Raw genomic sequence first — 15,425 nt, 5'->3', positions numbered from 1 at the left:
CTCTGAAATCATCTTCATCTCTAGGAACAGAGATCTTCTCTTCCTGGGGGCACAGGAACTTCATCACTCTGCTCTCCTCTGCTCAAACTTCTAGTAAGATTAGAGCTACTTTAACACCTGCTTACTTTAACATAGAGACCTTTGATCGATATCTACAATTTGAACACTTTCATTCCCCCATACCTTCATGTGTTACAGGGAAAAGAATCCTACTCCATAGCTTTATAAGAGGACTTCAGCCTAAAACTAAAGGCTCATCCCTCCTATCTGGGACTTGACTTCTTCTTCACTGACCTCGATGTTTTCATGTTGCTTATTTACGTGTCTGCACTTCTGACCTTTTCTCTCACCCGAGGGAGGACTGAAGCAGTGAGACTCAACAGACCGAAGCGCTGAAAGAGTCAACATCCCGCCTGGGGCCTGGGGATGGTCACGTGGCCTCGGCCGGCCTCGGCACTTTGTGGCGGGGAGGGCGTCTCGGATCTCAGCAGCCAACACGGGGATCTCAGCAGCCAGCACGGGGGATCTCAGCAGCCAGCACGCCGGGGCCGAGGGCTTCTCCTCTGCCCTGCCCGGCAGCCGATGGGGCTGTCCCGGGGGCGGGGGCCGCCTGGCCCGGCCTGGCCCTGCCTGGCCGAGACAGGGGCCCGGCCGGCTGTGTTACCTCTTTGCCAGACGGAAGGGAAAAGAAAAGAGTTCCTGGGTTTCTTTCGTCCTTAACACGTGTTTTTCACAGAAGCGTGTATAGCTTTCCAATGGTTTAAGAGATTATCAATTCCCAGAACCAACTACTGATTGGTTTCCTGTCAGACACAGAAGAGACTGCTAACCGTCTCTCCCAAAACATCACTTCTGTGATGCAAAACTAACACAGTATCCAAAACCATTATGATGCATACACACACATACCACACACAAGTGGCATCAAGCATATGAAGAGAAACAGCTATGATGCAAATATAAAACCCCTAGTTTCTTCCCTGAGTTTGTTTGATATAAAAGAATGCTTTATTTCAGCTGTGTGGGTTATCAGGAATTCCAATCAATTGATTGTGTTAGGTTCTTGACGGATAATTTGATTCAAACATTTTTTTGATTGTTGTCATTTTGTTGCAATGACATATTAACCATTTGGTCTTATTTATCTATTTTGATTGGTTAAATAAGGCTTTTAGATTTAAATTCTGGATGCAGAGAAGGACATGTTCCAAGTTTGTGTTGCACTAACTTTTGGAAGCAGACTGACTTTTGCTATTTTGCCCCAGCAATTAATTTGGCTAAAATGTGGGAAATAGCTTACAAATACCTAAAACTAAACCTGCAGAAACTATAGTGAGAGGCTGTCTCATGGCAAGTCTAGCTAGCGAAGGCTTCTATGGACTTTCTGCATTAAATCACAGGTCATGAAAAAAAGAGAAAAATGTAGTTTCTCTCCTCGGTGGCACCCAAAGTGTCTGGGCACTGAGTAAAACACCTTGTTTGCAATGTTGTGCATACATAGATAGACCAGCCAGAAAACTATTTTCTACAAATGGTTGTACTCTTCTGGCAAGAGAGGTTAAAGTCCTGTAATCCTACCACGGGCCAGCTGCTTTCTCAATTTGCCTAGCTGGAAAAATAGTACAGAAACATTTTGACTTACTGTGGTATGACAAAGCTGAAAGCATGTTACAGCGTATGATTTCCTGTGTGGACAGTTAATATTAAAAAACCCCTTCTGCTTCACTGCTTCTGGTATAGTCAGCATTACTGAACCCAGGTAGGGGTATTTCTGTGACCAGCCATGGAAATAAAGGCTTTTCAGTGCCTAATACACTGAGCTATAGCTTAGAAGGGACTTTCAAAAAGGTAAATTACCCCCTTAGCACTGGCTCCAGGCATCTAAACCAGGATAGGTTGTTTAAATATCTTTGTGTTTTTCAGCCACTGTGTCTCTCCAGGCCCAAAACAGAAAAGAACACCACTGATCATGTGGTATGCCCTTTACTGCAGTCCCTGAAGGCTGTAGGTGCTGAGAGAGTGAGACCCCAGCCCTCACCACCATTAGGTTTACTTGCTGAAGTTGTTGCTACCTTATGCCAATGAAGGAAAAGACAAATTCCCCAGAGATTTACTCTTTAAGCAATTTAAACATAATAGCACTTTCAAATATATAGTCAAGCATCTCATGTGAAGTTTGAAGAACACAAGACTACCACTTACTTTAATGTCTGGGTCTGTCACACAGGTTAAATGCCAGGATTCACATGAACTCCCCTTTCTCCCTGAACTAATACATAGCTTTCCAGGCACAAGCATTTCTACATGTAGTGGGGAAAAAAGTAGACATGATGGAGAAAAAGGAAGATCCAGACCCAGACCAGGGCCATCATAGTCACAGCCAGTTGCATAGTCACTGCCAGTTGCCTGAGGACAACAGACAGCAATAATTAATGTGTATTGTTTTCTACCTTGTCAAGTGCAACAGTGGATATTCTCTTTGACAGTAGATAGACTGGATAGTGAAAGAAACTTACTGCTAACCCAAGACTGGAGGAGCCCCTGATGTTTCAAATTCCTGATCTTCTGAGGTTTTATGGAGAATTTTAACCTCTGTGAATATGTTTGGCTCATAGTACTTTAATGTTAAGTGCCATTCTTTGATCTTTTCATTTTTAAAAAATGCTAATAATAATAGGAATAGTCATAGGACCCAGACTAGAGTAAGTCAAGAGGTCCCTTTTCTCTGGTCAACTGTCCCTTGAAGTAGGAGGCCAAAACTGGTGACAAACATGCCAGAACTGTGCTTACTAAAGGAACAGGGCCAGGACTGCAGGCAAAGCAGAAGACAGCAGCCTGGCATTCCTAGCAAGAGAGCAAGCAAAGTGATAAATGCTGTTAAAACAGGACACATTTCTATCAATTAAATTTGTTTTTGACATTTTGGCTATTCAGTTCTAGTTCTGACAAAAATAAAACTGCTCAGCTGCTTTTGTCAGGAAATCTCTCCTTGCCTTTTGTCTGTTGTCCTGAGGCATTTCTGATTTCAGCATTATTATTATTATTACATTGTTGACAGTAATACCACAAGTACTTTTTTTCAGTTTCAGAGCCTCTACTGTTTCCTCAGATGTCATGAGACAGGACTCTGGGACTTCAGTCAGTTCTAGAGAGCCTGAGGCTTGCGCAGAGAGCTGAAATCAGGAAAGCCACTCCTGGGAATCAGGTTTGCCTAAGCTTTAGTGTCTCATAGTGCCGGGTTTCACACTGGCCAAATGCCAGGCATGCACTAAAGTCACTCACTCACCCTCCCATGCCACAGCTGGGCAGAGGAGATCAAAAATTAAAGAAGAGCTCATGAGTTGAGATAAGGATCAGGAGAAAACAAGGACAAAGCAGGCTCAACTTAGAGGTACAAAGTGAATTTATTACTAATGAAATTAGAGAAGAATAATAAGAAGTAAATAAGTCCTTAAAACCACCTTTTCTTCCCCCCGCCCCTCCCTCCTTCCCATTGACAACACAGGAATACAGGGGGTGAGGTTTTAGTTAGTTTGTCCCCTGAGATCTTCCTCTGTTCAGGGAGAGGGGTCCTTCTCCTGTGTGACTGTGGCGTCCCTCTCACAGGAGACAGTTCTCCATGAACTTCTCCAGTGTGGGTCCACTTTTATGAGAAGCAGCCTATTACACCTGCTGCAACATGAGTCCCTCCCACAGACAAACAGTCTTCCCAAAACTGCTGTGGCACGGGTTCCTTACTTTTAATGTAATCTTCTACATATTAATGTATAATACATTTCCCCTATAAGCTGATATTTTTCTCAGAGATAACTGTCCTGTGAAGAGACCTGTTTTACAGACTTACTAAGAATATGCAAAAAAATAATATAAACTAATATTTTAACATATCAAGACTTATTTTCCTTTAACTCACTGTTTTTGCATTCTGAGAAGCTATACTAGACGACAGACCTTTGTGGTGTCATGAATCTGCTACAGTGTTTTTTCTTCTCTTATTCATCTCTTCTCCAAATGTGATCATCATAGACTTTTCATTTTGCTGGTTTTACACAAGGAATTTGCTCTGTGATTTGTTTTCTTTTATCAATTTTTATCATCTCCCAGCTGTGGCTAAAAAATCTTCTACTGAATATACTAGCAAAGGTCAGAATGCACTGTTGATTTGCATGCTTGCAGCATAACTTTGTGGTATAATTGCCAATCCTACAGTCTTAGTGAACTTCTTCTCAGCTACCCAGAGGTATTCAGGATGCCATACAGTACTTCTTTCTCCACTATTCCAGTTCCACCCCTTCTTTCTTCTTTTTAGCACAGTTACAATTATAACACATATCAACAGTTTATTTATAACATATGTTTTGTAAATATAGTTTTTGATTGCAATTGCAAGCCTTCCATCTTATTGCAGTGTCTTCTCATGGCTTCTTGCTGTTGCTGAGCTATGGTTTGTGCAGGTTTTGTGGGTTTGTGTGGTGTTTTTTCTTCTAGAGGAGTAACAAATGTTAAAGCATCCATGACCTTTGTATGAATACTCTTCACACAACACCAATTTGATTTAAGTGCATGCCATAAGATGCAATGAATTGCTTGTGCTCTCTTTGTTGGCTACTTTGAAACCCATTTTACCTGGACATCTTGTAAGTGCTTTTTTTGGATCCAGTTCCACTCCAAGTAATTTTGTCAGCAATCCTGACATACTTTCTTTCCTATATTTGAATTTGCATCAGCTTTCCATAATATAAAATTGAATTATTTAATTTCTATGAAGAGAATCTTCATTTTTGTCTCTTAGAGGTGTGAGATATTTCTTTTCCCCTATAATTGCTGGCACCGCCTCTTTAGGAGAAGACGTAAGCTTTAGGAAGATTATGGTATCTGTTCGTAGGAGAAGGTCACTACAAAGGACAGACCTGCAATGACATGAAGAGGTGAAAGCAGAAGACAGTTACAGTAGGACACGTAGAGCTAGGAAAGGCCAAAAGTATGAAGTGGAGGACAACAAAAGGGATCAATATGGCAGCAACAGTAAGAAGCAGAAAAAAAAAAAGAGGATATTTTTCCCATTTTTTCTTTCCATTTCTGCTATAAAAATGACGTAAAACAGGGGAAAAAAAAAAACCCACAAAGAAATCCACAAAGAAATAAAAAAAACCACACAGGCCAGGACAGTGTGTGGTAGAACAATGATGCAAGTTCAAACTTATTTTTTAATAAACACTTAGGCAAAGTGGAACTGATTTGACAGGTAACACTTAAAAGCACTGACTTCACAGTAAGGCTAGAAACAATGCTTACTGCCTTGTGAGCCATGACATTTGGTTTCAGCTCCTATCTCACATGAGAAGGGGATTTGAAATGCAATCTGTACTTCCAGAGTTTTGTACTGTGGGCTGCTGGAATTGAAATCAGATAGACAGAACTCCTATCTCACTTGTGTCTGTTGCACATCTCCATGCACATGTACCATTTCATGATGGAGGGGTGCGGCTGCTGTAAGTGCTGCAAAGCCACATGTAAGAGTATACCCAGGAGACTGGCAGCTGTCAAGCTATACAGGATTCACATGCCTGTTGGGACTGGCTGCACTGCTAAGCACCATTTAATTGCATAGAAGCATTAGGTAGCTACGTAGTAGTAGAAAGCCTGAGCAAGTTTTCAGCAGGGTGAGAGTGAGCAGCTCAGGTCTGTATCCTAAAGGCAGTGGTAAGATCTGTGCCTGGTTCAAGTTTTCAGCAATATTTGAAAATGTTACACAGTTGCTTCTAGTGCTGTAACTTTTCTAGGTGCTACTAGGCTCACTGTTTGTTCATTTGTTTCTAGTAAGTTGGAAATATTGAGGAGGGAGCTGTTTTAGTAGGCATGGTGGAGTGCATCAACAGATGGAGCTAAGGGAGACCTGTGTGTTTGTATGTCTTATAGAACAAAACACAACCAAGTACAGGTCAGTGACAGGGTTGTGTGATTTATTACTCAGGGTTTTGTCCATAGCAGGAATGTAACTATGTTGTAACTTAGAGGGGGGGAAAAAAATCTGTTTTTATTTAAGTTTCCCACTTTTCCTAGTTATTTTAAAATTGTTCAGCTGTGATAAGCAAAGGAAGTTTCCATTTATCTGTTACATAAATCTAAAATGTGTTAAATACATGTGCTAAACATTTTTCTCTTCAAACTGGCCTCCTACAGAAGCACCACAGCTGGGCAGAGCACTCCCAGCTCTGTCAACGAGAGTACTACCATTGTTTCAGTGGGAACAAGGCTGAGCTCATAAATCCAGGGTGAAGACATTTCTGTCTCTTCCCTCTGTTCTTAGTAGTGTTTTTGTTCTTCTCCCTCTAACATCATGCTTAGTCACCATCAGCAGGTAGGTTGTGTAATATCTATTCAGGGACAAGTGTACTGAAAACAGCTCCATAGGTCAAGGTCATAGCTTCACTCCAAAAGGAAAAATACTGCCTTAAAAGAACACTCTCAATGAGAAAGCTGTTGTGAACTTACAACTGTGTCCATATTGCATTTGAAAGTCAGGACAACACCAAAGCTCAAGAGCATGTTGCAACTCTGATTCACATTCATTCATGCAGGAAAAGGGCTTTTTATTTTACAGAACAGGATGTCTTGGGGATTCTCTTCTCATAAGGATCTGGTGTCTAACCTGTTTCAGCCTCAGCCAAAATCCATACTTGGCAAGGAAGACTTCTTTTTTAAAGGGATTTTACAGCTCCCTTTAAGAATTTTTTATTTTTTTTTTTGCACTGTGATGATATTGTAATATAAATACTCATAAAGGAACTTTATGCATGAAGAGAAGCACTAATCAAACAGTAATTTGCCATTGTTTCCACTAGAGGATGAATATTAAAAAAAAAGTGAAACTGCATACTAGTAGTGCTCCTCCCAAAGTCTGTTCCTTTCAAAGTATACATACATAGTATGACAGAGAACTGGCCATATAATTTAAACTTAAAAATTTAATTCCAATAGGTTTATGAGTCTGCTGGACAAATGAAACGAAGTTCAAGCTCTGTAAACAAATACAGAAAAAGAAGAAGAAAGAAATACTAGTTGTTTGGTGGGGTTTTTTAAATTTTTTTTTCCCCATGGATATTCTTACATGTGAAGTATAGTTATAGCAGTATAGTTTTGTAAGTGCAATTCAATACATTTAGTTTCACATTTTCCAACATCCTGATTTTATAAATTAGACACAAACCTTTCTCTGAGAACACCATTCACTAAGGTCTGTAATATACAGGGCTGGTTGAAATTCCTTGGGATTGTTACCTGCAATTAACCATTGATACTGTGGTTGCAGAACATCAGACACATGTTGTAAAACCCCTGAAGAACCAGTTGATTGTATTAATATTCTTATTAAATACTATAAGCAGTTTTATAACTTTTGCAAACTCATGAACACCTAATTTTTTCCAAAACAAATATTATATAGTCATTTTTATTTAGTTTTAAACATTCTGGAGAGGAAATAGAAGTAGTTTGCAAAATCATGAGACCCCTTGGTTTTTCACATCTGTCTGCCTGATAGAGCTTGAAAACTTGGAAAGACTCAAAGTCAGTTCTGTGTTACCATTCAGTACAATTTGTTTTCCTCCACTGGGATTTTATTGGGACCACCTAGTTCTATGAACCTGACAGGATGGCACCCTTGCTCCCTGAAGAACCTTCCCATCATTTACTGTGTTCTGAATTTCAGAAGTTTTGCATTGCACTTGGAATGAAGCCAAAGATACCTTAGACATTAGGTAGCCATATTCCCTGGATTAATCTTGCATTTAATGTAGCCCAAAGCAGGGCTTTAGAAGGAATTTTGCGGCAACTACACCCCTGGCCTCTTAAGGTCTGGAACTTGTCCCACATGACCTTTCCACTTGGCCTAACATCATGGAGGGCATCAACCTAAGTAGACAAAGGCACTTTGGGGCATGACAACAGAGTCTGAGTCTTGGCAGAAGACCAGTGTCAAATATCAGAGGGTATCAGATGGGCAAGTAATCCAACAGTGAAGAGCAGGCACTAAAGACAAAATATATCTATGTCTTATAAGGAAGGAAAGAGCTGGAGACCACATTGGAGAATATATTAAATGAACATATTTGAAGACCGAGAAACTGGATGGGCAGAAGCCAAGAGTGCCTTTGAGAGGCAACAGTGAGAAAGAAAAGCAGAAGCAGTATCAAGACTGCCTGAGACTAGTATAAGAAACCTGAAGAAGGAGCAACTGGAACTGACTATCTGGAGGTACAAATAAACAAGAGGCAGAACTGGGTCATTTGGATTAAGCATTGGGTCATGCAGCCAGACTAATCTGTGCTTTTCCCAGGGGTAGAGGAGGGTTTGACGCTAACCTTGCACTTGCCTGATCTTAGTTCAGCCCCTGGCACAAATCACAGATACTGATGAAATGCTTGCAGGCTCAGGGGGAAATAGCTGCACATCTGCAACCATGCCTATTTTATCTCAAAAGCAGCTTGGGATCTACACCAGCCAGTAGCTCTCTGGTTGCCAGAGGAACCTGTGGAGGCCAGACAAGCAGCCGGGGTAAGACACACAAACAAATTCCAGAACATTAACTTAACTTGAAACCAAGTGAGCGTGACTTGGCTCATGAACTGAGGGACAGCATCACACCACTGCCTGGCTACACAGAAAGCCAGGTCTGAGGATAATGCTGTTCACCTGAGAAATTCTGAAGAATTTCACTTCAAGAATCTTTAGCAAAAACATCCTAATTCCTTTTAAATCCTGAGAGAGATTGTAAAGCCACAAATCCACTTTTACATTTCGGGGTGTAACACAGATGCTGTCGATTGGCCTGTCTCATAATATTGGCGTGGGATATACTTCTCCTTCTCTGCCACCTTGGATGTGATATATTACAAGTTACAGTTTGTGGAATGGAAAGGCAGAAGTGCCCCTTGTGTCCATTCTGAACTGGCAGCTCTTTTAAATAGGACCTCTCCCCTTTGGGGTAATTAGTGCTTGGAACAGCTGCAAAACCAGTATAAACTAGGAAAGTGCACATGCTAGGACCACACAAGTGCAGAAGTACGTGTATGTAAGTGGTAAAGATTCCTGCTGCTGACACTCCATAGATAATTTAGAAATTATAAACTCTGCCTGTATAATCTAGAGATTAAATAACAGACAGCAGTAGAAATGAACATGAATTTTGTGCTTTTTGCATCAATTCTTGACTGATGCTTCAGTTCGAGTTAAATTTCTACTTTAACAATACAGCCATCAGGTAAGACACACTTCTTGACTTCCATGCAGCAGCTCCAGAGGGGATAAAAAAAAAAAAAAAATAGAAACCGCATACTCTCTCAAAACACACCGCTAAGGATTAAGCATCTCCAATACAACAGTGAGTTACATTTACAATCTAAGGCTGGGACAAACTGATTTTGAACCAAAACTTCAAAATAAGCTGTCATTAATTGGTAATCTCTAAATAATGGCCTCCATCCTTGGTGCCTCTCAGTATTTCCTCATCTAACCAGGTAGCAGCAAAAACTTTCCAGATTGCATCAGCTTTGAAAGATATTCTCCTTTGGCGAAACAGGATTGCACTCTGTGTGGGCACTAGGACTTTGTCTAGTGATTTCTTGTTAATAAAGATAAGCAACCCTATAAGACTTAAATGCTATATGAAAGATTAAGGCCAGGGAGGGCTGTGGAAGGATGAAGAATGAGTCTTCCTCCCTTCTTTGTTCTAGGCCTTTCAGTCATTATAAATTAACATTGTCTCTACAGGAGAGTTAGTCTCATCTTAACTCTCAATTTATACCTGGCTACTCCTGGATTTAAGAGGAAAGAATGACAAAAAAAACAACAGCAAAAGATCATTTTAGAAGGAAAGAGGAAGCATAACAAGCACTATAACAGAGTGTGATTTATTGGAACTCGCCATTCCCACGTGACAGATGTGACAGCACTTATCCCACAGGTAGCCCAATCAAGCTTCTTCAATTGTCAGTTCATGTTTAGTTGCCTCCTCAATGTCTTTAAGCTGACGAAGCAGCCATTCTCTTTCTTTCTTTCTCTGTTACAGAAGAAAAAATAGTGTTTAAACCACCTCCTTTCAAAAACAAACAACCTACACAACGGACTTATGACCCAACTCAATTTTGGCTGGAGTTTTCCATTTGTTTTAAGCAAAGAAACTTTTACTTTCAAAGTAAAACTTTTACTTTGAGTGTGACAAGTTTTCTTGACACACTCAAGAACAGTACGGTACAGAGAAAAAAACAAACCAGAACAGAATTTGATGGCTTTCACACCGACATGACAACCTTCAGAGTCTAAATCTGCTGCCTTCCTATGCTTTCTATGGGCTTTCCACAGCCCTTAGCAAATAATTAAAGTTTCAGGAAATGGAGTTCTTGTGTGCCACAGACAACCAACACCTGCAGAGCATCTAGTAATCTAAGCTTCCCCCAGAAAACCCTACATTAGTGAAAAGGATTGCTTGCAAGATCCCATTTGCAATGACTGTTGTTCTTTTTACAAAGCACTACTATTTGGATTTAACAGAAAAAGGAGTAGATTATTTCTTCCTCAAATTTGATCTGACTTGCTAACATTAAGAAACTTTAGAATTTCAATTACTGATTTCTTCCTATTCTTAAATATCTTCTAAAGAAAGATACATTAAAAAATATACTTTCTCACTTGGGTACACAATGAGTCATACCAGCTCACAAGCTGAAGCAAAAAATACTAGTGGGGAAGTTTGCAGGGAATCCTGTCTGTGATTAGGAATGGTATCAAAGAGTTATGACACAATTCATAAACAGATGTCCTTACTGTTAAAGTTACGGAAATGTTCCATTAGTAAACTATTCCCACTTTACTAGAAATATCTGTATATACTCTGTGTTGGTAGAAGTTTGTGTAACTTAGCTATTGAATAACTAAATGAAAGTCTTCACCTGAAGAGTTCTATCAATTTTCTTCTTTCTGGATTTCGCTACCAAGGGGTCTTTTATCCCTGGTATTCCGGAAACAAGCCATGAGGGTCCACTCTTGGGAGTTACTGCAGAATCCACAAATGCTCTGGTGATAGCTTGAGTTTCTGTGTTTGGGACAATCTTGTGAGCTGGCTCTTGATTTGATTCATCAGAGGCTAACACAGTGGAAAGCCTCTTTCTAGAAAATACAAGCCGAGAGCTTTGGCTTTTCTCTTTATTTAGTTCTTGCAAATCAAATGCTGTTGAAAGCTTTTTTGGGGACGAAGGAGGGATGTATACATCAACATGTGCTAATGATACTTGAGATAACAATCTACTTAGATTTGATTTTGGCATTGGAGAGCCATAAACTCTCTTTGTGGCATCATGGTCCTTGATTGACTGATTGGACAGATCTACAGAAGATGGAATTGTTCTTGAGAGCACTGAGTCCACTGGGGTGCTATGTTCCACCTTTCTCTTTTTCAGAGATCTTTTAACATTCAGGAAAGAATCATCTTCCTCTGACATCTTGAAGTCAAGTTTATTGCTTTAAGAAAATAAGAAGATTGTGTCATTTTTCACAATGTAAGCTGAATTTTAGCAGCAAGCTGTTAAATCAAATCCTAGGTGTTTCTCTTTTTATGTCTATATTCTGTCTTTACATGGAATTTATCCTTTATATAGATCAGTGTTCAAGCATTTAGAAGAGCCATGTTGAAAACAGAACATGAGAACATCTGGTCACACATCTAACACTTACAACTCCTCTCTCAGCCCTCTGCATGAGGAGCTCCAAGTGTGCTAGAATTTTTAAAGATTTTTCATTAACTGCAACATCATTAAGATAGTATTTCCTCCTTCCAGGTATATAAATAATATACTTTTGGGGTTTCAGCTGCTAACACTCTGTATGCAGCTGAAAAGTATTAGATGGCAGAGGGACTACTGTTGTGTAGCAAGAAATCAAGTGCTCTAAAGAGATGGGCAGAGAATTTCTGGATTCACCAATGATCATCAAATTGCCATTTTGTTTCCCTTAATTCCTTGAAAAGTGGCCCACAAACCTCTAATTCCCTTCTATTCACTTGACATTTATCTTAGTTCAGCTGACCCTAAGCTTTGATTCTAAAAAATGTATGTTCTGAGCAAGTCTACTTTCAACTGAATTTACAATGGCAAGCTTGCTTTTGCTAGTAGCATTTATTCCTTTCCATTTGCAAACCCCCAATAAAAAGAAACTCTGCTTCTTACACTTGCTACTTCTTGGGCAGAAAAGCCCAAGACAAAGAGATTTGATTTGAGATATATTTAAGATAAATATCTAAATCAGGTGAGCAGTTAAGTACTACTAGTAAATGTTGAAATCTTTGCTTTCATGAGGTTGTTCAGATATATCATGCAGGTTGATTGCCCCACATTCTAAGCTAAGCTGTATATAGATTGTGCCCTTGGAGGGGCAAAACAGGACTACCATGAAGCAGGGCACAAGAAGACAGGGAAGTATATTCGCTGAAGTAAAAGGTATTAGTGCTCCATTCTTTGTCAATGTTTTGCACCTGTGTAGCGTCTAAATTTTCTAGTACAGTTTCACATCCACTTTGTGTTTCTAAACACTGAGGCAGCAAGATATAGGGCACTGACTCTTCAATACAGCAGAAGTCAGGTATTTTGTGGGATAATCTTTTTCCTCAGAAAGAGGGAGGTATACTCCATAATTATTTTTATTTGGATACCCATTTTTTCTCACACTTCTTAGCAGTGCTACCTTGTGTGACACATAGGCACTCAGTCTACAGACACTGCCTTTCTCCTTCTGTGTTTAGACAGATTGATTTCCTTTAGTCTTTATCATAGAAGTGTACATGGTTAAGCTTAGAAAGGGAATAAGGAGGACTTTACAGCTACCACTCCTCCCCCAAACCTGTCCTCAGCTATATATTTTAGTACTTTCCTCTTCATCATTAAATGGTCAGTTATTTCTTAAATTAGTTTTTAACAATTTTTTTTTCAACCAAAGCTATTGTAGAAAACAACAACTATTTTTTCTTTTCACATTTCTTTATGTTTTAGAAAGATAAATATGTATAAGCAGCAGGTTTTTCTGCTCCAACACCACTATAGATAAAAGAGAGAAGCCTAAAACCAACAGAGAAATAGAAACTATTTGAGAATATCAAAGTATTTAACAGAGAATGCATTTTGCAGGAAATTTGACAAAATATAGCAGGCTTACCAGACCTACCAGGTTCTGTCTGTTGTCTTCCTTTTTTAAGTAATCTAGCTTCAGCTGCTACTTCCCTGCTTATAAACCTGTTCATCCTGGCCATCATTTGCTACAGACACTCCCTAATTAACACATTTAGCATTTTTTTGGAGTATCAACATTGCTTTTAAATGAATAAATAACTAAATAGAAATCTAGGATTAGTTAGTCATAGGAAAATGGGCTACCCAACTTATCTATATGCTATGTTTGTTGGTATTTAATCTCTGCTGTATGCTGCCTATTTCAATCACAAAAATACTCTAGTGGTTAATTGGCTTCACATGGCTGCTTAAGGCACATTGAGGATCTGCTGCAAGATGGATGTATGTTGATGGAGTATATTGCCATCCTGATTTTATTTTCTTGTTCAAAAATAAATGGGAAATTAATGTTAAATCTGCCATGAAAAAGCTCTTCTTTTGGGAAAATAGGAAGTGAAGATAAACTGAAAAACTGTAAATTTCAGTGTGAATGTCATGGTGTTTGCAGCTATTGTATCTTGAAGCATATGTTTTCAAAGCATCAGCTCCTAGATTAGAATTCCATTCATTTGGAACAGTACGGTTTAGGTGGAGGACTGTAATTTTTATCAACTGAAAAGCAGCTGGACTATACCAGTCCTGAATTGCAAGTCAGCTCTGTGGTGGCTGACAGTAAACAGCTGTTACCACAATGCTGTAGGGCAAGAACAGGTGTGAAGGAGCATGTGCAGAAATAGTGGAGTAGCCCCTTTTGACAAAGCATGACCTGTGGACCTTTAAGATGATGAGACAAACCTAATTTCATGGCTTTATGTGGATGACCTGGGGTTGTAGAGTGCATCTAGCACAGACAGAGGGGCAAAAGCACTGATCTCGCAGGAATTTGAATTTTTGGTTCCAGGGAGTCTGGGTTTTTCAAACATAATCATAAACCACTCTCTCTTGCCACATTAATAGTTTTACTATGAATAGAGAATTGGAGCTACCAGTTCAAAATTTAGAAGTAACGGTCTGTCAGTATATGGATAAAGTTTCTAGGCTTAAGTTATTCGCCCCTAAGGAGCTGAAAGAGAGCTTGAGAAATGGAGGCACATTACAATCACATGGATTGCATGAGTAAACAACTTGGAAATAAATAGTCTGTCCAGAATAAGCTATTTATTTTCTAAACTCCCAGGGGAAGTTCCTACAGTAATATTTTGAGAATTAAACAAAAACTATTTTGAGATACTTGTGGCTGGGGGGAAAAATAAAAGTCTCAGCCCTTTATAAACACAGACTAATCTTTACCTAAGTTTTAATATTTGTAGTTAGTTTTCATACCTTGTGGCTTGCTGAACAAATCCACCAGACCAGTCATTCTGTGCCTTGCAGGCCCAGCAAGCCAGTTCCTTATATAGCACAGAGCACAGTGATGTCTTGACGTGGTGTCACAATGTTTGTGCTGTCCTGCTGTACTGTGGCACATAGTATCACCTCTCCCAGCAGGGCAATGATGCAAACACTGAGCAGCATGAATCTGCATGAGAAGCATTTTGGGGTGCTAAGAAAATGGACATAATTTCACTGGACCCCTTCAAAACCACATGGCCTTGCCTCCCTTGCTATGCTTGTCCTCACTTTTTGTGTCCTTTTCCATGGAATCTCACAGTTTGCAAGGGCTGTCTGTAGCTGCATCATCTTTATGTCTACCTTCCATGGCCTTTTCTGCAAAACTCTTAAAAAACAACTTCCCCCTTTTCTAAAAAGCCTTTTCTTTCTGGTTTTTTTTTTTTTTTTTTTTCTAGCTAAGTATTCTCAAGATACAAATTAAGAGATCTGTAAATTGTTCTTGCTGCTAATAATGGTTTATCATACGTCCTACAGATCCATCTTTTTATGAAGTGGTGGCAGGGTGTTACAGAGAATAGGAAAGACATAACTGTACAAAGATAAGACAGAAAAGAGTCCAATATTAATTTAAGAATCAGAGCTCAGTAGAACATCTGCAGTGATGATATTACCTTGGTCTCAGTGTATCTGTAGCCGTGTTCTGTATCTAAACAAGAAACATGCAAACTGTGGCTTGAGTGACATCTTGAAAGCTTCTTGCATCTTTCAAAGAATGACACATACTGTGTCCTGCACTCAGACCTATTCATTATGAATAATTCCTTCACTAAATTTACATTCCTTGGAATTATCATCTTTATCCTCAGCATTGTCTAC

At 39.5% G+C, this 15,425-nt stretch overlaps 1 protein-coding gene across 1 annotated transcript; it reads right to left on the bottom strand.

The window, feature by feature from the left end:
• Positions 1–9,973: 9,973 nt before the first annotated feature.
• Positions 9,974–11,498, bottom strand: LOC121333300 (coiled-coil domain-containing protein 201-like). The gene is made up of 2 exons (XM_041399527.1): positions 10,950–11,498; positions 9,974–10,060 (listed from the first exon to the last, which is right to left on the bottom strand). Exons 1-2 carry the CDS (start codon positions 11,496–11,498, stop codon positions 9,974–9,976), a joined length of 636 nt encoding a protein of 211 aa, XP_041255461.1.
• Positions 11,499–15,425: the final 3,927 nt, after the last annotated feature.

Source organism: Onychostruthus taczanowskii, unplaced genomic scaffold (genome assembly GCF_017590055.1).
Source record: "Onychostruthus taczanowskii isolate IOZ18803 unplaced genomic scaffold, ASM1759005v1 scaffold163, whole genome shotgun sequence".
NCBI classification, from domain to species: domain Eukaryota; kingdom Metazoa; phylum Chordata; class Aves; order Passeriformes; family Passeridae; genus Onychostruthus; species Onychostruthus taczanowskii.
The sequence above is the reverse complement of the archived record's forward strand: the minus strand, read 5'-3'. Positions and strand labels throughout refer to the sequence as shown.

Excerpts from the sequence above, each read along its gene's own strand:
- LOC121333300 (XM_041399527.1), bottom strand. The coding sequence starts at position 11,498 with ATGTCAGAGGAAGATGATTCTTTCCTGAATGTTAAAAGATCTCTGAAA. Across the intron at positions 10,061-10,949 it reads AAATTGATAGAACTCTTCAG|AGAAAGAAAGAAAGAGAATG; the intron begins GTGAAGACTTTC and ends CTTCTGTAACAG.